The sequence below is a fragment of the Clinocottus analis genome, unplaced genomic scaffold, assembly GCF_023055335.1.
Source record: "Clinocottus analis isolate CAN_PGR_092001 unplaced genomic scaffold, fCliAna1.0.p SCAF_15, whole genome shotgun sequence".
Lineage (NCBI taxonomy): Eukaryota > Metazoa > Chordata > Actinopteri > Perciformes > Cottidae > Clinocottus > Clinocottus analis.
Window position 1 is genome coordinate 16,931,649 of NW_027175876.1, and position 25,323 is coordinate 16,956,971.

The 25,323-nt window shown below is 45.7% G+C and overlaps 4 protein-coding genes and 1 non-coding gene across 5 annotated transcripts; 1 reads left to right on the forward strand and 4 right to left on the reverse strand.

The window, feature by feature from the left end:
- Positions 1 to 567: 567 nt before the first annotated feature.
- Positions 568 to 11,439, reverse strand: clmnb (calmin b). Its single transcript, XM_068576460.1, has 10 exons — positions 8,456 to 11,439; positions 7,739 to 7,800; positions 7,544 to 7,639; positions 7,050 to 7,133; positions 6,851 to 6,943; positions 6,532 to 6,758; positions 6,199 to 6,392; positions 5,767 to 5,849; positions 3,835 to 5,198; positions 568 to 1,277 (listed from the first exon to the last, which is right to left on the reverse strand). Exons 1-10 carry the CDS (start codon positions 8,538 to 8,540, stop codon positions 1,166 to 1,168), a joined length of 2,400 nt encoding a protein of 799 aa, XP_068432561.1. The 5' UTR covers positions 8,541 to 11,439; the 3' UTR covers positions 568 to 1,165.
- LOC137786116 (small Cajal body-specific RNA 13) lies at positions 11,186 to 11,461 on the reverse strand. The gene has a single exon (XR_011077556.1). It is a non-coding gene; the product is annotated as a small Cajal body-specific RNA 13 (non-coding RNA).
- A 156-nt stretch (positions 11,462 to 11,617) lies between these two features.
- On the reverse strand, positions 11,618 to 12,583 carry prkrip1 (PRKR interacting protein 1). The gene has a single exon (XM_068577400.1). It carries the CDS (start codon positions 12,503 to 12,505, stop codon positions 11,942 to 11,944), a length of 564 nt encoding a protein of 187 aa, XP_068433501.1. The 5' UTR covers positions 12,506 to 12,583; the 3' UTR covers positions 11,618 to 11,941.
- Positions 12,584 to 12,601: 18 nt separating this feature from the next.
- glrx5 (glutaredoxin 5 homolog (S. cerevisiae)) lies at positions 12,602 to 15,645 on the forward strand. The gene is made up of 2 exons (XM_068577401.1): positions 12,602 to 13,244; positions 13,948 to 15,645. The coding sequence occupies exons 1-2, from the start codon at positions 12,947 to 12,949 to the stop codon at positions 14,118 to 14,120; spliced, it is 471 nt and encodes a 156-aa protein (XP_068433502.1). The 5' UTR covers positions 12,602 to 12,946; the 3' UTR covers positions 14,121 to 15,645.
- A 1,320-nt stretch (positions 15,646 to 16,965) lies between these two features.
- ints9 (integrator complex subunit 9) lies at positions 16,966 to 25,113 on the reverse strand. Its single transcript, XM_068577073.1, has 17 exons — positions 24,999 to 25,113; positions 24,443 to 24,570; positions 24,285 to 24,345; positions 24,035 to 24,097; positions 23,615 to 23,754; positions 23,358 to 23,444; positions 23,102 to 23,222; positions 22,737 to 22,871; positions 21,779 to 21,890; positions 21,234 to 21,414; positions 21,089 to 21,149; positions 20,251 to 20,422; positions 20,046 to 20,170; positions 19,343 to 19,510; positions 19,011 to 19,109; positions 18,775 to 18,912; positions 16,966 to 17,275 (listed from the first exon to the last, which is right to left on the reverse strand). The coding sequence occupies exons 1-17, from the start codon at positions 25,005 to 25,007 to the stop codon at positions 17,099 to 17,101; spliced, it is 1,977 nt and encodes a 658-aa protein (XP_068433174.1). The 5' UTR covers positions 25,008 to 25,113; the 3' UTR covers positions 16,966 to 17,098.
- Between the last annotated feature and the right edge of the window lie 210 nt (positions 25,114 to 25,323).

Consider the following 25,323-nt stretch of genomic DNA (forward strand, 5'->3'; position numbering starts at 1 on the left):
ATACACTGCAAACACCGTAGCGTCTTCTCTCGCCATCTTTGGCCCGTGACCTGATTCTGGGGGCGCTTGCAGGTTGATCTCTCAAAAGACCGGCCGTTGGGAAGTGTTGTTCTCGTAGTTTTTTAGTTTTTTTGTGTTTCGGCGATGTTGAAATTATATTGATCTCCCGTGGGGGGATGAGCTTTTGACCCTTGGGTTGAGCTCCAAGCAAACAAAGGTGTTTTTTTAGGTTCTTAGAATTCCAGTGTGTGTGTGTGTGTGTGTGTGTGTGTGTGTGGGTGTGTTTGCTGGACAGTGAGGACAGGGCAAACTCATCCCACCCTTTAATACACATTCTAGTCCACATAGATTTTGAACACTTACGCAACAGATGCATACTTAAATGTTGCCCTAGTTTCTCTGCGTACACTCTGGTGTTCCAACAAAGACATGGAGCGTATGTCTACCGCACCTCAAAATACAATATTTACATGACTGCTTTGATCTTGTGGAAAAGGACCAGAAGATATATGAAGGATAAGATTTATTATTTATATCTCATAGACACAAAAAATGTCATGAAAAGAAATCTCTGCTTTGTTGAGAAGCGTTAGCGATCACACAGAACCTGCAGAGATGAGGACAGTGATGCGGTCCACCATGTTGCGAGTGACAGTGAGAGTCTGCGAAATGTCAAAGTGCTCATTAAATATGATCAGCTTGGTTTCACGGTGTCAATACAGCGTCTCATTAAGCAGCCGGTCTCGTGGGATGCTCGGCGGGCGACGGCGATGCCGTGATGCTGCGACGCCACCATGTGGTGGAAAAAGACTCAGTGAAATTGAGAAGATCTAAAAAATAAATCAAATAAACAGAGCATTTTGGGCATGCACAAACACCTCTCGTTCTGTGTGTGCTAATGCGAGCAGGGTGAGATAGAGCAGCTGACAAATTGTGTAATAATGGGGATAACAGCGCTGTGTGCTTTATCTGGAACTATAACCCAAATGACTAATCATTTCTGCAGGCAGCAGAAAGCAAACACAGTCATTAAGTGTTGCCTTCAGGGGAATCGTGTGACCCAGATAAAAAAAAAAGTCAATCCAGCGCTAAGTGTCCTTGTTGGGCTCGTTAGCGGAAAGGGGGCTAATAAGCATATTAATGAGAAGGGGCACTGCAGGGGGACTCAGAGGATGAAGCAGCAGTAGAGCAGGATCCACAGGACCAACAGCAACTCCAGCTCTAATGGGGTTATGTCACAAGGAGCAGCCGAGGGTTGAGGGATGGATCCTCCCTCTCTGTTGAGCAGCAGATAAAACACAGCAGCGTTAGATTCAGACCACTGAGGCACTTTGGGGAACATTATAAAATATATTGAGTACACTGAAATGTAATTGTTTGTGTCGTCTTGATAAAGGAAATGAGCTTTGTACTTGATGTTATAATTTACTTTCATGAAGGGAAAACACACTGTGAAAGGGTTTAAGTTGTTGTAGAAAAACACAGACAACTCTCTACCTGTCAATCACCTTGTAGCCCCGCCCCTAAAGCCTCCCCTGCTTTATGGTCTGTTTGACTCTAACAGAGCATAATCTACTAAATGAACATCATGCTGTATAGAAGAAGACTAGAAACTAGAGATTGAGACATAAACTCATGTTTACAATGTTTACTGAAGGAATACATCAAGAGAGAAGTAGAGTCACTTATATAGACTTCTATACAACCAGAGGAGTCGCCCCCTGGTGGTCAGGAGAGAGAATGCAGCTTTAACACATGAAGCATAGACTTCTATACAACCAGAGGAGTCGCCCCCTGGTGGTCAGGAGAGAGAATGCAGCTTTAACACATGAAGCATAGACTTCTATACAACCAGAGGAGTCGCCCCCTGGTGGTCAGGAGAGAGAATGCAGCTTTAACACATGAAGCATAGACTTCTATACAACCAGAGGAGTCGCCCCCTGGTGGTCAGGAGAGAGAATGCAGCTTTAACACATGAAGCATAGACTTCTATACAACCAGAGGAGTCGCCCCCTGGTGGTCAGGAGAGAGAATGCAGCTTCAACACATGAAGCATAGACTTCTATACAACCAGAGGAGTCGCCCACTGGTGGTCAGGAGAGAGAATGCAGCTTTAACACATGAAGCATAGACTTCTATACAACCAGAGGAGTCGCCCCCTGGTGGTCAGGAGAGAGAATGCAGCTTTGACACATGAGGCATAGACTTCTATACAACCAGAGGAGTCACCCCCTGGTGGTCAGGAGAGAGAATGCAGCTTTGACACATGAGGCATAGACTTCTATACAACCAGAGGAGTCACCCCCTGGTGGTCAGGAGAGAGAATGCAGCTTTAACACATGAGGCATAGACTTCTATACAACCAGAGGAGTCGCCCTCTGGTGGTCAGAAGAGAGAATGCAGCTTTAACACATGAGGCATAGACTTCTATACAACCAGAGGAGTCACCCCCTGGTGGTCAGGAGAGAGAATGCAGCTTTGACACATGAGGCATAGACTTCTATATAACCAGAGGAGTCACCCCCTGGTGGTCAGGAGAGAGAATGCAGCTTTAACACATGAGGCATAGACTTCTATACAACCAGAGGAGTCGCCCTCTGGTGGTCAGAAGAGAGAATGCAGCTTTGACACATGAGGCATAGACTTCTATACAACCAGAGGAGTCACCCCCTGGTGGTCAGGAGAGAGAATGCAGCTTTAACACATGAGGCATAGACTTCTATACAACCAGAGGAGTCACCCTCTGGTGGTCAGAAGAGAGAATGCAGCTTTGACACATGAGGCATAGACTTCTATACAACCAGAGTAGTCACCCCCTGGTGGTCAGGAGAGAGAATGCAGCTTTGACACATGAGGCATAGACTTCTATACAACCAGAGGAGTCACCCCCTGGTGGTCAGGAGAGAGAATGCAGCTTTAACACATGAAGCATAGACTTCTATACAACCAGAGGAGTCGCCCGCTGGTGGTCAGGAGAGAGAATGCAGCTTTAACACATGAAGCATAGACTTCTATACAACCAGAGGAGTCGCCCCCTGGTGGTCAGGAGAGAGAATGCAGCTTTAACACATGAAGCATAGACTTCTATACAACCAGAGGAGTCGCCCGCTGGTGGTCAGGAGAGAGAATGCAGCTTTAACACATGAAGCATAGACTTCTATACAACCAGAGGAGTCGCCCCCTGGTGGTCAGGAGAGAGAATGCAGCTTTGACACATGAGGCATAGACTTCTATACAACCAGAGGAGTCGCCCCCTGGTGGTCAGGAGAGAGAATGCAGCTTTAACACATGAGGCATAGACTTCTATACAACCAGAGGAGTCGCCCTCTGGTGGTCAGAAGAGAGAATGCAGCTTTGACACATGAGGCATAGACTTCTATACAACCAGAGGAGTCACCCCCTGATGGACATTTAAGATATTGCAAGTTTACGGCACAAAAGCATTGAACTTAATTTAAGAAGAGCTTTACTTTTTGCCGATTGGCCTCCAGTGTTTCAGAGCTTAGGCCAGCGGTCATGTCCTTTATTTGGGACATGACCGCTTTGGGAGGTTTACACTCGACCATCACGTCATGAGATGGAGCCAAAGTCATCCGTTGGTCTAGATATAAGAAGCATTGTTCCCATAACACGACTCTCAATAGCGTCGCGAGGGAAATGTACTGTCGCAATTTCAAAACACGTGAGTAAAGTCGTAAATTGAAATGACAAAAACAAAAACACCGCGACCGTAGTCATCACCGTGTGCCATGCTGCCACGCCTAAACCAAGCTACCATTAATAAGGGCTTAACAAATGGTCAGTGGAGCTTGTAAAAAAAAACCCAGGGCCTACCTGAATGACTGAGAAGTTGCCTGCTGGGCAGGAGTCCAACCACCTTCAACCCCCTGGACATCACCTCCTCCATTGGTGGCATTGTTGGGGGCAGTTTTACCGGTGAGTCCTCGTCTCTTCATCTTAAGGTTCCTGTCTTTCTGAACTTCAGAATTCATGACTTCATCCCTGCACTCTTCCTTGTCTTCTTCTCTGGTTAATTCTTCCATGTCGATGCCATTTTCTTCTTTTGTATTTATTCTAGTTGCACCGGCTCCTCTGGCTCCACGTGCAGTCTCATCACTTATCTTTACTTCCTGTACTCCTACCATGAAACTTTCTAAATGCACCACACTTTGCTGAGTGTCCCTCTCTTCATCCTCATCCTCTTCCTCTTGCTCCGTCCCTGACTTTCTCTCCTGCCCTTCCTCGGATTGTGGCACATTTTCCTCCTCTTTCCTGTTGTCTTCCATCACTTGGCCAGCTTCTTTCTCACCTTCTATCGTCCAACCATCCACATGAAAAAGCTTTGAGTTCTCTGTTCCACCCATCAGAGCCTCTCTTGCTTCACCTCCATGCTTCACCAATCCATCATATTCTGTCATTTCCTTCATCATCTCTTCCTCACAGCGATCCTCATCATCACTCTGTCCTGGAACAACCCTCTGCGCTCCACCTTCCTCTCTGCTGCTGCTGTCTTCCTGTGGCTCCGTCTCTCTGGAGGTGCTTCCACTTTTGTCCCACTCATGAACGTCTAACTGAGCCCTGACCTCTGGTTCAACATGTTGCGCTAGAGAGTCTTCTTGATGTTCACTCCCGTTAAACGTCTCCTCACATCCTTCCAGATGTTTTGACTCTTCAGTCTGCTCTCCGCTCAAAAACATATCTTCCTCTGTTTCCTCTTCCACCCTCGCCACTTGTCTTTTCAGCTGATTGTACGGTTGAAAAACCTCTTTATTCAGATCCAGGATGTAGCTGTAGGCATCTTCCTCATCTGAGTCCAGCGCTGACAAGCTGTAGATTCCTTCCTCCGAGCTCAGAGAAAGGTGACTTCCATCCAGTCTGGGCTTGCTGTCGCTCCCATCCGCGGACGCGTCCTCCATCCACGATCGGATCTCCTGGCTGACCACGCCAGCGTCCAGCGGACTGGGCGGCTGTAAAATGCTTCGACTGCTGCTTTTCCTCTTGCTGAAAGGCGACCGGGCCTCACTGGAGTGGGGCGAGGTGTTTCGGGGGCTCCCTGAGGATCTGCGGGCCCAGCGCATCCACAGTAGCTGCTCGCTGCTCTTCTCCAAGCCTTGGACTAACGCTTGGGCTTTCAGGTCATCGGCGTGGGACTCTACAGAGCTGACTGACTCAAGTGATCCAAAATCTGCTGTGTGATCCTGTAACAAAGGGTTCAGCGTTTCTTTATACCACTGGAATAAGAAAGCTCATAGTGGTTATGAATACGTTTGTTTTGGGAGGTGAAGGAATAGTATGACATCTGAAAATAAGTGTATTCCTTTACCTTCCTCTACTTGTGCAAGTATACACTTTAATAATATACATGTATTGTAAATTATGTCATACTATTGCACTCTTACGCACAAAATAACCTAGCATACGGGTAACAAACTTAATAAACATGATATCTCAATGTATTTACAGTCGTCGGTATGAAAACCTTCCATCCTCACAGCAGCCTGCGAAGAAATAGTCCTGCACATAACCTTTAGTAAAATAATAAGTAGCTCTGTTCATACTTCGGCTTCTGTATTAAGCCAGGTATAACGTGTAGAGGTGCAGGAAGGCAGCCGGCCCAGCTGTAAGCTTTAGGGTAAGCTAAGCTATGCTAAGCTAACCGTTGACTGCTGGTAGCTTCATATTCGACTGACTGATGTGAGGTTGGAATCAATTTGATCCCCTATCTCAAGAAGCAAGAAAGTCAAACTCCTTCAAATCCGTACTGACCTCATCGGTGGCTGAACAATGGCCCAGGAACAAAGACACGTAGGTGATGATGGAGCGCTCATCTGGTGAAGGGCCTGACACGTCTGCAGAAAGGAAGAAGGGCCAGTTTTCTCCCATTAGCATGGAGAGTGAAGGAGAACATCCTGCTGTGAGAGCGCCTGTTTGAGTCTTGTATGACCCTTAGGATATAATAGAAGTGACACTGCACACAGATATGACCTCATTTCTAGCAAGGTCAACTTCTAAATGGGTCTGTAATGGGATAAGTGCGTCTGATTTACTTCTCCAACCCATTGATAGGTTGCATGATTATCCCATGATGGGCATCTAACACCTACTTAGCGTGGGCCTGTCTATGTGAAGAGGCAGAAAGATGTCTTTGTGGATGGAATTGGATCAACGTGAGCCGCTTTCTATTCGGTGAGCCTTTACCTTCAGGCTCCAGAAGACGTGGTATATCCAAACTGTGATGAGCGATCGTGAAGGCCAGCTGAAGGTTTTCTCGTGGCGGTCTGGTCAGACTCTCTCTCAGGTCCACCAAGTCCGGCTTTATGGACTTAATCATGGCTAAGAATGCAAGTCCACTCCTCCAGCTCCTCCCAAAGTCACGCACCTCCACCCCGAACCTGCACGTTTAAAATTGTAAAACCAAACTTCAACACATTGCGTCTCCCTCATGGCTGTCGTGGAGGTACATGCTCGGGTTGGGAAGGTTTCGGTTGACAGAAAGGACTTTGTAAGCGCTTGGCTCTTTGTCAGACTCACGTTGATGTGCATCGTTGGACCCATTGCAGCAGAGTCTTGATTGCTTTCCCGTGGTACTTTGGCTCTCTGGCTGCCTTTCTGCCTTTGCTTGGCAGTGTGTTGCAGGAGTAGCTGCCAATGTCATTTGGCTGGGGTGGGAGGTCGCTGGAGAAGGGGGAACTGCTCGTGGATAAGGAAGAGAGGCTGGAAGACAGATGCCTGCGGAGGCCTCGTGACACTTCCTTTACCTGCATGACAAGAACGTACACGTCAGTTACAAAGACAAACAGGCAAGAAGGGAAATAACACATCAAGACATCAGGGTGGGTGGATGACCTGCCTGGAAATACAGGATCATATTCCAGACGAGGTTAAGAACAGCAGAGGGGATCCCGTCAGCGATACCGGAGGCATCGATGCCCGACAGCTTCACCTGAGAGACGACAAGGAGGAGACGTCACCTGAAATCCAATTCTTCCTGATCTGAACGGAAGCGCAACGGACCATCGAAGCCAAGTCACTGTATTGAACACGCTCACATGTCTATCATCCAGGAAAGCCAGGGCCTTGGAAATGTTGTTCAGTCTGAAGATGCGGTGAGAAGACGACCTGAACCTGTAAAGCTAATAAAAGACATCACACAAGGATTTTTTATAATTTTAATATATTTTAAGGAGGCTTACAGATATGCTAAATGGACTGTAGTTGAATAATTTTCCAGTTTTCCAACCACTCAACGCTCTTAAACGCTACATGTCATCATTCACACACTCATGGGAGGAGCCAATATGCAAGATGGCCCCTGCCCATCAGGAGTAACTAACATTCACACACTGTCGGCACAGCTACAGGAGCAATTTAGAGTCAAGTATCTTTCCCAACGACACAGACTAGCAGAGCCAGGGATCGAACCCTCGATCCTCCGATTGAAGGAAAACCATCTCTTCCACTAAGCCACAGTGTGCATGCATGAATTGAATAAGTTAATAGTGTTGTATGATCAAACTCTTCCACTGCGTCGCTGGACTCGTACCAGCTGGCCCCCGGACAGCTCCTCCAGCAGAGCCATCAGTACCCGTCCGTCCTGAATGTCTGTGAACAGGTCGTGCACCTCCACCGGAGGATCGCGCTGGAAATAATAATGAAAAACGGTAAACCTTAATGCCGACTGCGTTGATGAGCTGAAGAGCAGCGTTACAGTAACTCTGTATGGACGTGTGACTCTTACTCTCTGCAGAAAGGCATTCATCCACCTGGTGAAGGTTCTCCTCTGCACTGCTCTCCTGTCATCTGGGAGAGGAAACAGGAGCACTGAGTCCACTGCAGCGTCATGAACACTGTTATAACATTTACAATGTGGAGAATGGCACATCCAGTGTGTGCTAACCCTAAAAGACAGAGTACGGAAACATGCATTCACTCTCTTTCATAGTGCATGTTTTAACTGCAACTAATGAAGGTTTAAAACATTAAAGATGTTTTTACTGTCATAAGCACAGATAACAGACAGTTATTCTGTACAATAAAACGATTATGCTCAGTCCTCCTAACACAGAATTACAATAAACTTAAGCTAAAAAAAATGAATGAATAAAAAAAAAGTAAGGCACAAAATATAAAAGTTAAATATTGCACAAAAATATAATAACATTGCTGTGATAAATATGATAATACTATTGCTAAGATAAGTATAATAATAGTATTGCTATAATAACTATGATACAATATAATAATAGTATTAAAGAAGCAAATGTGAGTGATTGGGCAATCAGAGGCATCGATGCCAAAGTCTCCTCCCTGGAAAGAGACTATGAGGAAATGAATTCAAGGCAGGAAAGGACAGTGACATGTTGCCTTGCAAACAGTTCTCTTTGTACAAGTACACGCCTGATTTAACACAACGCTATCTCTCAGTGGCTCATGCCTGTAGCTCTGGTCTCAGTACCTTGAGGCGGCTGCACACGTTGCTCACTGATCCCTCCCACTGAGTTCATCTGGGGGTCCCCGCCGGCCTCGTCCTGCATTCTCATTCAACCGTCCACTTATGATCCATCGTGGGGATAAAGACGGGAGGACAATGTGAAATGTCAGGCGCTCTGAGCAATTAGAGGCGCTCTGAGGTTTCCTTCCAGAAGAAGGATGAAGAGGGAAGGTGAAGTGAAGCGTGCGTCTTGCCTGAACACGCCGCGCGGCGGTGATCCACTCCCCCTGAGGCAACTCCACCTGAATCCTACTGGAGGGCTGCGTTTCAGAACTATGTGGAGGCATTCAGTCACATGACTTCCTCAACAGCTCGAAATGAAGGAATCAGCTGGGATCGGGCACTGTGTGAGGTGTCGGAGGCCTGTAGTGCACACTTCTGCTCCTCGTGACACAGTTCACTGACAGAAGTTCGGCTCAGACAGGAATGAAAAGTCTGGCCTTCACACGCCATGGTTTTTACTTTACACTTGTGTTTACAAAAGCACAAAGCTGAACATGGAGCGGACATTTTGTTTTTGCCTCGCAGCCCATCAAGGCCTCACCGCCAGCAGCTGGTGTCACTAGCTTCTAGCAAACGACAGAGACAAGCTTTTCAGATAGTGTATGTCTTTATTAGAGAGTAACAGAAGACACATCATCTGATTCTACCTTATTCATGCTTATATTGTTATGCACCGTTCACGATCCATCCTCAGAGTCGCCTTAGAAACAGCTGTAAACAGTGATACATATATTTAGACCAATAGTCTTTGACGGTTTATACTTAGAAAGTTATTAGTCTCCTAGACCTCATCTAACTAGACTGCTTAAAGATGTTTTACCTTTAATTAGCACCTCTCTACCAGATATGATCAATGTGTCTTGAGTTGCCACTCTGGATCCAGAGGTGTTACTAACAGAACGATCTCTAACCTTCCCTCCTTTAGAAAGAAGTCTCAAATCAGTTCTACAAAACAAGTTTGAGGATTTTCAGTCAGGATTTAGAACGCATCATCGCAATACCAATTTTATTTACCTTATGTATGCTTCCTTTAGGCAATATTATCAGAAAACACTCCATAAACTTTCATCGTTATGTGGATGTTACTCACATCTGTCGATCAACCAGGTCGCTAAACATTAAGCGTCTTAAAGACATCAAAACCTGGACGACCTGTAACTTCCTGCTGCTGAACTCAGACAAGGCTGAAGTTATTTTACTCGGCCCAGAACACCTCAGAAATCAATTATCTGATGATATAGTTTCCCTTAAAGTCATCGCTCTGGTATCCAGAACAACCGTAAAGAATCTCAGTTATCTTTGACCAGAACTTTTCCTTTAACTCCCATGTAAAACAAATCTCAAGGACTGCCTTTTTTCACCTATATAACATTGAAAAAATCAAACATATCTTTTCTCAGAGCTGATTCACCTATTTGTTACGTCTAGACTGGATTACTGTGACTCATCAGGCTGCTCTAATACGTCTCTTAAATCTCTCCAGTTGATACAGAATGCTGCAGCTTGTGTACTAACGAAAACTAAGAAAAGAGATCACATTACTCCTGTATTAGCTGCTCTGCACTGGCTCCATGTAAAATCATATTTAAAATCCTTCTCCTCACCTACAGAGCTTGGTGATGCACATCCCATATCATAAGGAGCTTATAGTGCCATATTACTCCACCACAGAGCTCATGGTACCTTATTACTTGTTCACCATGCCTACGACTCTCATTATATTAATCCTTTCTGTCATATTCATTAAATATGTTGTAACTCTGTTTCGTTGTTCATTCTGGTCACATGACATCTATTGCTCCATCCGGGGAGACAGATCGTCCTCTGTTGCTCTCCTGAGGAAAAATTTGGATTTTTTTTTGGTTGGGCTATTGAATTAAGCAGGCATTCAGACCCATATCCAGACATCTTGTTTCTCTCCTCTCTATCAATTAAATTAAAAGAAATATCCAAAAAGCCCTGGTAAAAAAATGTATAAACATCATATTTCCTCTATGTTGACCAGTCAGCTTGATTTAAATCAATTAGGGCTGCGTTTTTTCTAGCACAGCTGAATTCGGTGTGAACGTGGCCGGACCCTGGCTAATAGCATCTTTAATATATTTAGAAAGTAGGACTTCTATTCTGTTCATTTGGTCACTTGCAATTGTGAGTATCCTGGTAATATTAGTCTCCAATGGCTGCTGGAGAAGAGCGTGTCAAAGTGACACTACATTATGAAAAATGCATGACACTTTATACCATTGTAAAACATTGATGAAAGAAAACAGAGGAAGGTTAAGCACATCTATGGGAACCTGAACCCTTGTGCTGGATCTTAATGTGATGAAACGTGTAGAAGAAGCTGCGAATGGCAGCCAATGCTATTTTACAATATAGTACAGCTCTGTAGTATATTGCTCCTTTGAACTCTGCAGGGAACTTTAATGAGTGAAATCTTCAATCAGTAGGCCGGACGTGTCATTCATAAATCATATCAGCTGAACTGTTTCTAACAGAGCAGCAATGTAAAGATGCACAAAGTGAAATCCATATGGAACAGCAGCACATGAATCAAGACTCACAGGTATGTATCCTCTGTACAATAAAGCATCCCGTCCCATTTCAATATAAGGTGTTAAACAGATCAGAATGTGTTCATATTAATGTAAATGTCAGCTTAAACAATACATCAAAGCAGTTAAATGCTGTTGCTGTGACAGGTGATGGTGCTGGACAGGAAGAGCTCCCCCTGTTTGAAACCATGTCAGGCTGTCAGACTTCACTCTACCTGCCTTAAGAAAGGTGACGGCTACACATGAGCCCATCACCGCCGTGGAAAGCAGGAGTCTGTCCAAGGAACATCGCACATGAATCTCCTGAGCCTCCAGAAGTCACGCCTTTTCATTCTTTGAGTTGCTTTCTGCCACCTTGTTGTGCCCACAAGCAATAGTCAATGCAAGGAGTCGCTTCACAAGGCCGCAAACACTGACACCATACAAATATGGTTGGTGATGATGATGATGATGCACATTTTGCAGACCAAATATTACCTTAGTTGTTACTCAGCCCTTACATCACTATGTCCAAACAATGACTCGAACAAAAAGATAATTGGTGAGAATAAACCACATAACATGTCAATGTATATTCATGTTTTTATTAAAAAATCCCGTGTAAATGTATAGGAGTCCCTACAACTCAACAATCCAATCATGTCAACTTTCTGAAAAACTGATCACAACAGCATGAAGTGTCTCTTTTCCAACCGGGACATTGTGACTGAACTCACACAGTCTGCCTCGGGACTGCCGTCCCTTCAGGTGGTCCGATAGTAAACCGGGGAGCACCTTCACGCGTGCCTTTCAGATCCCCGCGGCTTCATGGCCGATCATCACAATGTACAATGTACTTCTACGGAGCTTGATATCGCCAGTGATGTTCTCCATCTATCGGAGGGCGCCAGACTCATTTCCTCCCCATGATAAAGCTAGGGGTCTCGGCGTCGTCTTCGGCCTCTCTTTCCTGCTTTTCATCGTCGCTGCTGTCCGAGCTGCCGTCGGCGTCGCCTTCTTTCTTGTTTTGGGACTCGAGCTTCGCCATCTTTGCCATCAACTTTTTACGCTTAATCTTTTCCCGCTTCTTCCTGCGCTTCGCCGTTCTGTCATTGGCTGCCAGTTTGTTCTGCTCCACCTTATCCAGATAGTCCTGGTCCTCGTCCTGCTTATCTGCTATCTTGTCCAGGAAGTCCTGCCTCTGGTACTCTCTGCGCCGCAGGTGTCGGTAGACATGGAACTCCCCGCTGCCCGCCCCGGCGCTGGAGCCCATCACGTCTCGGACGAACTCCGGCGGAGCCCGCGGGTTCCATTCTTTGGGCCGGTCCGGGATCGGAGCTGGCTTATCGGGGTTCCGCATTAACCGCTCCAACTTCAGACGCTGTTCCTCCGCCGGAGTTTTGGCGATTATCAGAGGCTGAGCCTCTTTTCCACCAGATATCCCCGGCTTGTTATTCTTTTGCGTGTGCGCCGCCATCTTTGAAACTGTGTCGTCTTCTTTCTCAGTGGCCAATTCGACCCGGAAGTTATTGAGAGTTTACCGGAAAATAATTTAATTTTTTTTCCCGTCTATTTTTAGATATTGGGTTTTTTTCCAAAATAATACACTAAATGGAAATTAACTGATGGTGACGGTTGTAGTGTACATTCACTTGTTTAGTTGAACCGTAATTTTTAATCCTTCCGCGTGTCTCTCATGATATTGACGCGTTGCTGAACCAATGGCAAATCAATGAGAATTTGTTTGGGCGCAGCTGTCCAATCAGCGTTCAGGTCCCGCCCCTTCACCTTCACGTCATAGACACGCTCACGTCAGTCAGGCTGTCTGGTTACATACGCTCCGGCCTGTTCAGAAGCAGGTTAGACACTTTCATCGACGTTGTCGCTCAACGTATAAAGATATCGATCACCAAAAACCATGAACACTTTACTTAGATCCACTGTGAAGTGTCTGCGGACGGGCGCGGCGGTCTGTCTGCCCCGACAGACTGACGGACGCGTGCTGTCGGCACCGACCCGGTTCTTGTGCGCAGCGGCGGACTTCCAGAAAGACCTTGGTGAGATGGTGAAGAAGGACAAAGTTGTGGTGTTTATGAAGGGGACGCCGGCGCAGCCCATGTGCGGCTTCAGCAATGCCGTGGTCCAGATCCTCCGGATGCACGGGGTGGACGACTATGCCGCGTACAACGTGTTGGAGGACTCCGAGCTCAGGGAAGGTCAGTACAACCGAGAGAACCTGTTCATGACATGGCAACAACAAGTTGTGCCTCTCAATCTAACGTGACACTTTCAGCGAAACTTCTTCACGACTGACAGCTGACTTGTTACAAGACAGTTGCTGGAGTGGACCGATCAGCCCGCTCCAGCTGTTCATGTTGATTAACGACACGTTTCATGTTATTGGAACATTCAAACCAAACCGCATATCAGCCTTTTGCCAACGGCCCTCTCTGGAGGTTTGGAGGTGTTTTATCAGCGCTGTGCAGCAGGACCAAAGGGTGTGGTCCTCATTAGGCCTCATGACGCCATCACTGTGGGCTTCACTGGAGCTGTCCTGAAGTAATGACAGCACTTACGTGAAGGAACAAGGAACTGTTCCTCCAGTTCAATGGAGGCCATTGACACAGTCTCTTTTAAAAGGACAGTGCATGGAACTAAAGGAACAGTTCCTATGACGCAACAGCAATGTAACAGCCGAGCCCGGCTAACAATTCACCCAGAGAACAGTTGATGATGCTTGACCTCAGTGACCTCTACACAGATATATTACTTAACTCCGTGTCGAGAAACAAACAACAAACTCCCCTGGAACATGCCACAGAGCTGAACTTCCATGAGCCTGACCCCCCCCCCCCTTGCTTGTAGTATTGCTCTCTGGGTCACTTCTGACACTTAAAACGCCGTCTTCCTTTTCCACAGGAGTCAAGACCTTCTCCAATTGGCCCACAATCCCTCAGGTGTACCTCAGCGGCGAGTTTGTGGGAGGCTGCGACATCCTGCTGCAGATGCACCAGAACGGGGATCTGGTGGAGGAGCTGAAGAAGCTGGGCATCCGCTCCGCGCTGCTGCAGGCGGAGGAGGAGTCCAAGTAGAGGAACGGGAGGGGCGAACGCCGGCGAGCTAGCGGGGCAGAGGACAATTTTATCAGGTTTAATCCCCCACTCGGATGATCCCAGCCAAACCGACTCCCTCGGCAGCTGTGGGTGAAATCCACGCCCCCTCCACCCATCCTTCTGCCCACTAAGGCGCAGTAAGATAAGAAACGGCGTGTCTCTTCAGTTCTGGACATTTTGGTTTGTTCCATAGCTCCAAAGACCTCAAGGTGCTCCTGCTGCCCTGCCCGTCCCCGTCTAGATGTGAACTCATGTGTCTGGCAGGTGAGGACGGCGTCCTCACGGGGAACACAAATCAGTTTTTCATAACCGTACCCACATTGTTCAGCTTCATCCAATGACACGTTTAAACCCAAGTTCATCCCCTTAAAGTCTGCCGACGACAAAAACAAACCAAGATCCGTTAAGTTTGGGGTCGGAAGCTCAAAGCAGCAGCTGATAGATGCTTTAAAGATCTATACATCCTCGGGAAAGGGCGGCGTCTCGTCATAACTCTCACAAACGTTTGATCTAGTTTTGTTATTTTTAACTGTGGCGGCGTCAATATTTCCCTCATTTAACACATGGAGGAACACCGTTGGTTTATTTGCTCGCTAGTTCCTAGTTTTGAATTGAATCCTATCCAGATTCACTACATTCTATAATGGTATTTTTCAAATCCGTGTTGTAAACAGCATATACAATCCATACCAGCATACTGTATTGGTTGGAGTCCCATGCTTTTGGTGATGGAGTGCAGTGAAGACCTTCAGACTGTGACCCCTCTGATAAACACAAGGAGGTTGGGAGTGTCCGGTTCCCTCCCCGTGCTTTGAATTAGTCCATCTAATCATCCTTCCATCATCTTGCCCTCTGCAGGCCGTGCTGTCCGTCTTTCAGCCCACGCCGCAGTCTGCTCCAGAGACCAAGTGCAGATCTTTTATACAGTTTCCTGTGTCGCACCAGGATGAAACCTTCCAAATGCACTGCCTGTATATCAACAGAGGGAAGAACAGAGAGGGGGAGACTGATGTTTACACATTGGGGATTAATAGAGCTGATGTGGGGTCATAATTATATGAATGTTATTTAATATCGGGCCTTTGTGACTGCAGACATGGACCTCACTGATCTCATTCACTCTGACTGAACCGTCCCCCTTTTGGTTCTTCCTGCCTGGAGACACAACGTGTGTTTAACGTCTACACACACACACACACACAACCCCCTTCTCTTCCTCCTGAAAACCACTTGACATACAGAGGATAAACAGAAGCAGTTCTGTTTGAAGTGCGTCTGTCAGTCTGGTTTTTGTTAAATCATCACTGAAGGAAATGTTTGTTTTTTTGGAGGGGTGAGGAGAAGCCGGTCATGTGTCAACCCTCCATGTTCCTCCTGCTGCACAGCTGTGTTATCAGAGCAATTGTCATGTAGTACACTGTAAGATATTGTACATTGAAAGCACATTGTTAAATGTATTTTAGCTGCATGTAAACCCTGCACCAATTAAATATTTTGACAAATACTAAGAGAGTTTTTGTGATGTTTAACCACCAGTATGCAGAGACGACAAGTCAGTTGTTCACTTTTGGGTGTTATGTGGCATCAAGACAAAGCACCAAGAAAAACACAAATAAAGTAACAAAACTAAGTGATTTGGTTCAAAGGAGCGCAGGACATTGATTTGCTTTTTCCACACTGATCTATTGGCACAGTGATGTCGGTCAGCGGCTTCAGCCGCTGGACTCGCCCTGGCTCGCCCTGCATGGAGGCCGAGCCGGCACGACGTGGTTTTGCTTCCCGGATGCGGGCGCCGTGTGTCTGGTTGGTTCTCCGGACGCTCCGTCCTCCAGAACACGCTGTCCTGTAATTTTCCCATTTGCAGAACAGACTAATATGAGAAAATTACATTTTCATTGTCCACCAGTCGGCGATTAATTATAAATGTCTAGCAGGACCCTGAAAATGAAGCAGCGAAATGGAATCCAGACATCATCCATCATGATGTGCTTTTTGGGGTGTAATATGTCAAAATGTCCTCTGTAAAAATTTTTAAAAAAGGCCCATCATGAGCAGTTCCCTCTTTACAAGGATAAGCTCAGAGCATTTCCTTCAGGTGGAGCAGAGAACGTCTTGTTCCCACTCCACAGCACCTCTTCCTCCCTTTTTCTTTCTGGAGCTTGAAGAGAGCTTCATCATCACATCTGGAAACTTGAAACCTCTTCAGCCGATGAATTGAGCACAAACTCAAACCTCCTCTGGATTGAAATTGTAATTAAACTGCCATTTTGAAAACTGGAACCTATTTTGTCTCCAGACCTCTTTTCCCCTGTTTGAGTTGTTGTAGAAACCCCAAATTAATTCCAATACTTGTGTTTATTGTATGTATTTGTTCAGCAAAGTTTTGGGAAAAAAAGTATATCTGCAAAAAATAATCACCTTTAAAAGATATTGTGATCTTAACTATGAACATCCAGCATGATATGAGCCAGATAACCCCAAAAATGCCTCCTGGAGCGTCAATAAGACACCTTTTTGGAAAGATTTAGGCCTAAACAATCTGAATCGGATCGTCTGAATGGGGCATGCTGGGACTTTAAATGGACGCTGGAGGATTTTCACACGGTTTCCAAAAGGTTAACCTTTTGTTGGATAATGTGATGCAAATGATATTTCAGCAGATATTATTACCCAAAGGGACTTTGTTGAATTTCTTTTCTTCCTCCCTCATTTGTGGAAAACTAAGCTCTCTGCATTTCCCCTGAAGTGTTTCACGATGTAAGAGCTTCCTGAATGAAGAAAACTCAGATGATCTCTTAATAAAAAGAAGAAATAACCTTTTAATACAAAATACTATTTTACAAAATATAACTGTAGCGGTTGCAGTTACTGAGGTGACGTCACTTTTTACTCTCCACAGTCCAACGGAGCAGAAAAGGTGTCGGCCGGACCCGAGTGCTGCGGCGGCAGGACGGCCGTCAGAGTCTCTGCAGGAAGCGGAGCACCAGGTCTCTCAGCGTGGTGCGCAGCGGCTCGTTGTTGTCGCAGACGATGTGCGTCCCGTCCTCCTCCAGCTGGATCAGCGTGTCCTCCGCCTGCAGGTGCAGAATGTGTCCGTCCGCCGTCTCCTCCACTTTGACCTCTGTGATGCCGTGCTGCAGGGGAGGAGGACATTCGTCACACTGTGCTCGGGCCACGCCCCCTCACAAGTCCACGCTTAAAGAAACAAAGCGTGCTTATTCGCAGCCAGACTGAGGGCAAAATGCTCCCTGAAAACAAAGCGTGGACAAAACAATGCCATGGCACCGTAGTCCCAACAGGGGGAGCTCATGCTCCCTCCGGGCCGTGGAGGTGATGTCATGCGCACAGCCCACCAGTGGCTGACAGCACAGTTCCCTTGTGGATTGTGCCCACTATTCCTCAGGGGTGCAGACCACAGTGCGCTGTGGAAGCACTCGGATTCATCGCTGTGTTGTTTTCAGAGGAGGAAGAAGCATCACCAGTCCCAGAGGACAAGCAGCATCGCTGCTAAACAAACAAGTGATCAGAGCCGTCCCGAGCGAGGTTACGTCTTCATCTTAAAAGATAGAGCGCACATCCCTAACGGACCCTTCAAATCAGATTAGTCTGGGAGATTTGTTTTGAACACACAGCAAGTTTCTCAGGTTTGCTTGTCAGGGCTAAGTCTGCTAATAGCGAGCCATCCAGATCTGTAATGAGCTCCAAAAGGTGTTTAGCGAGTGTGTGGAGGCCGCTCTGTCTCCTTTAAGACAGCAGCATCAGAATATTCTCTTACATGAGGCATTATCTGAGTCAGGGATCCTGCAACGGTGATGAATCGTGGTTTTAGAGAAGGTGTTTGTGTCCTGAGCCACTTCACATGAAAGGCCGGTCACTGGTCCTGCCAGAGGCTGCCCCACTGGCTTGTGGGACGTCTGGCTCGTAGCTGTTGGGGTTTGTGAGGCTTTACAGGCTGGAGGCAACGCCGCCAAGCTCCCTGTGCTAATCAATGAGCGGCTCAATGTTACATTTCTGATCCATATCTACAAAACAACAATAGAAAAATGTATTTGGCTTACTTAAAGTAAAGATAAAAGTTTCCCCAGAACTTGTAACATGTAAAGAATGATCGTTAGAGGGAGGTGGGTTGTGGTAGTGTGAGGGGGCGTGGCCTTAGTCCGTCACTCAGAGACGGGTGTCACTGGACAGAAAACAAAAAAACACCTCATCTGTTATCAAAGAACCAGGGGTTACCTTCAGTAACCTAAAGGTTTTCTACATGGGGGTTTTCTGCATGTTGTTCAGCAATGGAAAAAAAACATATTACACAAATCAGCTTGAGTTAATGTAATATTTGTATTAAGCGAAAAGTAAGAAGGATAGATATTGTCCCTACTGTGTTTATTAATTTAAAATTCAATCTCTAATTTCTTTTCAGTAGTTTTTATGGTCATTAGATATTCTTTGTAAATCTGCTCGGGTTAAATCCGTGGCCTCTGCTCTAACAACAAACATCTAATCCCAACTAATGCGAGAGGAGATTCTCGTGTCCTATGGGAGGAGCCTCTTGGCTGCATCGACTCCTTTGGGAATACTGAAGACAGCGAAATAGGCAGGAAACAGCTGGCAGCTTTCAAAACAATAAGGAGGTTACCTTCTGCAACGTGGCCAGGAAAGCTTCCAGGGGCACAGCTCCGCTCAGCAGGGGCTTGGGCGCCAGCAGCACCGGAGGCTCCTCCAGGACGCGCTTCCTCTTCTTGCTGGGCGGCGCTGGAGGAGGTTTGGGCACCGACTGGCAACGCAGCAGAGGGAGAAAACTCACCTGAAGCCACGTTTATCCACATTTAAACATGAATCTCTTCCGTGCTGTGACAAGAATGCACAACTCACCTGTAGTGTGTGTTTATTGTCTTTGGAGTGCAACACTGCCGACACGGTCGCAAGGGAAACGCCGGGTTTGATCTCAGATGGCACCAGAGAGTTAGCCAGCTAATGAAGAATCAGACTTTTAGGCTCGCTGTGCTCTGACAGGACTTATAACATTTCCATAATGTTGCTGTATATTGGCAGGTCTGTGTACATCATGTCACCGTCTCTCACCAACACATGAGGGAATTGAAAATATGTAATTATCATCTGTTTCCAAAAGGCACTGCTTTGTTCTTGGATCGATGTGGATCCCTTTCAGCAGACTTGGTAAAGCGGACTGTGCTCTGGCTCACCTCCGGCAGGATGTAGACCCGTTCGTAGCGGCGTCTGAAGGGCAGGCTGAGCACAGAGCAGCGCCGGTAGGGCATCGGGGGAGGCTGCAGCTCCAGCATCAGATCAGAGCGGTGGGACTGGGTCAGGGGAGGCTGGGTGTACTGCTCTGGACACACCACATGGAGGGGCTGCAGGGCCGGAGGGAGACACAGGAGGCAGTCAGGTGGATTTAAAAGTGACAGGGTTCATACACATTGTGACCAGTGGATCTCCAGGAATTATCGATAATCTTTAAACCAAATGTCCATGAGCAAACATTGTGTGACATGTGTGTGTAAACAGTAAAAAGTGATAAAATGTAGTATTTAAACTAACAATGAGGATTCAAAGCATACAGTAAACCTTAAATGACTCAAATGAATGAGAGACAATAGTTTGATTAAAAGAATAAACATTTATATAGATGCCTGTATGTATGCTGCTGATATTTTGAGCCTCTTTCTTTTAAAAGCAGATTCATTATTTATAACTCAGCGTAAATGAAGTCATGAACACATGAATATAAACACATTTACAGGACTTTTACTACGCTTTGGGTTTTATTTTTTCCTGGGAATAGCTATTTTAAAATCCCATGACGTCTCCTGGTTTTTCATGATTGTAAAAACCCTGTAAACTTATTCCAGCTGCTGTGGCTCTGCATGATGGAAGCGTTGACCGTACCTGGACTTCCTTGAGGAGCTTCGATACTTGGTGGAAGTTGAGGCGCGTGTCGATGGGACAGTAAACACACTTCATGGCCAGAGGCTGGTAGGGAGCCAGAGCATCCAGGTAAGAGAAGTCTGGCTCTGGTGGCAAGAAAGAAAAGTCACAGAGGCTTTTTTTTTTTAAGGAGCGCAGCATTTCCTCCACCTGCAGCTGAAGTTACCGGTGAAGATGATGGTGTTCAGGCTGGATTTGCCCCACAGCTCCATGAAGTGGACCACGTCCCCGAAGCGCAGGGAGGGATGCCCGGTGAACACCACGCACGGCTGACGAAACTCAATGCTGAAGTCTCCGTGGATGCTGGAGTAGTGCTTCAGCTTGTTGGTTTGGATCAACTGAAGCAGAAACACAGGAGTTGCATCGTCAGGAAGTGAAAACACAGGATGTTAAGCAAGCTTCGCTGCCAACACTTTGAATGTGACCGTGCCGGTTAACCACAGCGATTATGACTAGAAGAGTTCCCACAGCAGAAAGATATCCTCTTTCTCTGAAACGCAGCATTGTTCTTGTACATCATCGGAAGGTCATCGGGAAAAACAACTACCACACCTTGCAGTCTATTTACGAACAATCTGTTGCCAGGCAAGCCCAGAAAATAGTGGACGATCCTTTGCACATTCTCCACTTGGAGTACGACCTCCTGCCCTCAGGGAGGCGATATAGAGTCCCGTTTTGTAAATTAAACCGTTTTAAAAACTCATTTGTTCCGGCTTCAATCAAAATCCTTAACAATGGTGCTTGAGACTGAAGTCTATGAAATACTTTTTAATAGTGCTTTTATTATGGTATCCTTTTAGCATGTATTTTTATGAGGTGTATGTATGTGTTTGTTATGGGACGTGTGCAACACTGCAATTGTTGTTTGGCTGGGGTTATATTGTGTGTTTTTATGTAACTTAAGGCATTTGTGACGCACCGCAAAGAGTCCAAGACAAATTTCCCTGAAGTGAGACAATAAAGTTTATTGTATTGTATTGTTCTTGTTCATCAGGTGGACTCACCTCTGCATGAGGGAACGGAGGCTCTGGAAGATACACCTTTGACTGCTTGTTGTGGCACAGCCTAAAGAAAGGGAGGAAACAAACGAAACTCTAGTCAGAACGATCCCAGAATGAGCAGAAAAGGTGCTTGAGAACAGCTCCTCACCACTCGGCGAAGATCTGAGAGAACTCCAGCGAGCTGTTGGCGACGGGTGAGATGAAGTAGAAGGGCGTGGTCCCCAGGTTGGCGCTGTCGATGAACTGGTACAGACACTCCAGCAGGTCGTAGATCACGCCGGACGAGTAGCACGGCACCAGCACGTTGCCTCCCGCTCGAATCGTCATGGCTACGGCCAGAGATGATAATAAATATTAACGTTAGACTCAGCAACGACTCCAGAGACACTGATTTACTTACATTTTCTACATGTACTTTTGTATATATGATTTTTTTTTAACATTTTGAAACACACATTGAAATATCTAGTACAAAAAGATGCAACGCACAACGCTGTGCTATCAGAGATAATATAGAATATATACAATGAAGTTAATGATCATGCACTTTTTGTTAAATATTTATGAAATAACAAATTTTAAAGGATTTTTTAATGGATTTGAAATAGAATTTAAAAAGATCTTGCGTACCCTCTGGAGAGCCACGTATGCACACCAATTTGAGAACCACTGATCTAGTACATTTATACCTACCGAGGTTGCTGCAGAATTCTCCCAGCATGCCGTCTGGGTTGGCGGTGGGCATCTGGGTGAGACCCGTGAGAATCAGAACGTCGCTGTTCTTGAGGGAGCTTTGGTCCATCGGCTGGGAGGAGAGGAGAAGTTCAAGAGTTCCAGTGAGTTTATTAAAGCACGAGTTTGTTTCTTTATTATTCTTCAGTTATGGCCAGAAAGGGGTTTTGTGAGGTCACAATGACCTTGAAAGGATCAGTTCATCCTGAGATACAAGCAGGTGCCTGTGCTAAATTTAAAGAAACTACACTACCGTTCAAAAGTTTGGGGTCACTTAGAAAAGTCCTTATTTGCAAAGAAATGCACTGTTTTTTTTCAATGAAGAGCACATGAAATGAATCAGAAACACACTCTATACATTGTTAATGTGGTAAAAGACTATTCTAGGAGGAAACGTGTGGTTTTTAATAAAATATCTACATCAGTGTATAGAGGCCTGTTTCCACTCCAGAGTTCTGATGGTACATTGTGTTTCATCATCGCCTTAGAAGACTAATGGATGAGTAGAAAACCCTTGAAAACTCTTGTGCAGTGATGTCACACAGCTGAAAACACATCTGCTGGTGAGAGAAGCTATAACACTGACCTTCCTTTAAACTAGTTGAGTATCTGGAGCATCACATTTGTGGGTTCATTAAACTCTAAAAATGTCCAGAAAAAGACAACTTTCATGTGAAACTCTCCAGTCTCTTCTTGTTCTTAGAAATGAAGGATATTCCATGAGAGAAATTCAAAAGAAACTGAACATCTGTCTGGGTGACCCCAAAACTTTGAACAGTAGTGAACCGCCTGGCGTTCCTGAGATGTCGCGTTCACGAGAATGGGACGGATGTGTCACAGTCTTGGACACCGCAAGTCTTTCTCAGGCCGCACGTGTCGTTTCCTCTAGCATGAGGCCTGCTGGACCTGGAGGACCTACCTGTGGATGGGTGGTGAGGAGGGACGAGCCCGACACATAGGCAACTTTCTCGTGGTGAGACTGGATGATCCAGTTTGAGCTCCCCAATGAGTAACCGGAGCTTAAGGGGGAGACCTGGACCGCTCCGAACAACACCTGGAGACAGAGAGAATGTGTCACTGTGAGAACACTGAAGTTAAAAAGAGACACAGGTATCTTAGCAGTATGTAGACGTATACTAATTAATCCTGCATTTACAGCACGAGGAACTTCCTGCACGAGACAAACAAGCTCTTTGTGATCAAATGAAAACGACAAGTCTTGTCTCTGTAACCTGAGAGCTTCGAATGTCCACCAAGTATTTAAAGAATAAAAGAGGTTCTTACCACTTTCTGTGAATAACCCACAAGCTGCACTTTGCTGAGGGCAGAGTTGACCTCCTGCATGCTGTAGCTTCGTTTCCACGCCCACACGTCTACTGCATCCTTTAGGGGCCCGGGGAGCATCCTTATCGAATAGCATTATGATCAGATAAGAGGCAGAGACACTGACATGTTAGAGGTGAAAGCTAGTGTGAGATGGTACATCTATCCGCAGACCAAGACCACGGAGTTTGTATGTTTTTCTCGATCGTTTTCTTACCTTTGTATTTCCTTGTTTTTCCAGCAGGTGGCAGACTGGGCTTTGGGAACTCTCTCCATGAAGTTCACCATTTCCTCCATAAACAGCCTTAAGCAAAATAACAACAATGACTCGCATGTCTTAAACAATCTGTTGGGTCCTCCAGCTCTCTCTTTTAAAAAAAATATGATTGAAATGAGGGAAAACTGTTAATACCAACATGCACATTTCCCTTTGAACGACCACAACGACAGTATGATTCCCTTGTCTCTCCTCACCTGCCAATGGTCAGGGTGGGTTCGGTGGCGTATACGGTCCCAGTGAAGCCTGTGTGTTCTGTGATGTAGGGCAGGGCCATCATGCAGTGGTAGTTGGAGACCAGGATGACATCAACAGTAGACAGATCCAGCAGTTCTCTCTGTGGCCCAAAAAATATTATTTAGACCAAATATGTATGATCGTTATTTTCGTCATGCATAACTTATTATAACTTGAATTTGAATAACTGACTTGTGGAAGTAATATAAACATCAATAACTGTGGCAGAAGCAGAGAAAGGGAAGTTTGAGTTGGTACGTTGTTCTCGTCATACAGTCTGTCAGAGGCAGGCTTGCATTATAAATTCCTGCAGCAAAATTATTACGTTGACGCATTACACTGATGTCTTAAGTTAAACAAAAGAAAGCTGAATGTACTACCTCAGGGAGACAAAACTCTGGCTGAGAGTCTACAAACACTCTTCCTGCACACTCCTTCAGCTCCTGGAAAAAGAGAAAGAAAAGGTGTGTATGCCCTTCATCATAGAATGTGTTTAAGGTATTCACACTTTATAGACTGACACAGAAAGAACTTTAGAAATCTCACAAAGCAACTATCAAACACACGTTGAATGTCAGATATAGGTTACACACTAAAGTAAAGAGAACTAAATACAACAGCTTGTCATACCTTCTCCAGGTTTAGTGACCCATCCTTAGAGACCCAACTAGGTAGCTTGGAGAGTCTTGGACTGGATGAGAACCGAAAAACAAGATACATCCATTATGATTCAGAACAGGTCTACCACAAACGAATGAATGACTATCGAAATGAAGCCATTCACTCACCTGTGCACCAGAGGAAGGGGCAGGAAGTTGAGGACTGAGGTGGTGTCCAGTCCACAGTCCAACATGATGGTGGTGGATTTAAACTTGAGGACATTGCAAGGCAATGTGGGATGACCAGACAGACAATACTGAGAGAAGGGAGGAAAGCAATTAAGTGACGCAGGTGGACACCAGCACAATACACGACAGATACAGAGCAGGGGTGGTGGTCCACATGACATCCTATTAAGCATGCGTCACGTTGGAGTCAGTAGTTCACCCTCAAAAAGCTGTAATGTTGATTCATTGGGAGAACTAAAAGCTCCACTCCTTAACGTCACGTCCATCAGATGAGTCAGTATTTTACTATCACCATGGACTGCACACATGCAATAGTTGATACAGCCTAGCTGCAGGTTGCCTAGTTAACGTTAGCCACACAGGGCTAATGACGTTAGCTGCTAAGCTAACAGAGTAGCTATAACTTAAGGCATACTAAATGATTCAGTGACGCATTTTCATCGTCAGCTGAGGTTGACGTTGCTACTTCAATTCTGCTAACAGTCGGGAAACTCACTAATTTCATGTTGAACGCTTATAAATGAACGTTGGTTATATTCGGTTAGCTTCGCTAGCACCGCATCCTTCTCCAGTGTTTTTCGGAACTACGCTCGCGTCGTTTCTCGGACGTTAGCCATCTACTGCCCTCTAGCGGGGCGGAGGGTCTCGAGCCCCAGCAGGACAAATACCGAATACAATTAGCCAAATACCGAACAATTCAGCACATTTTTGTTTATTTATAAATGCCCTGAAAAAAATGACTATGAATTACAAAATAAATATTGTTTAATGTAATTAATAAAGGCGATAATTGTTGTCAACAAATGCACGTGCAGATTCAG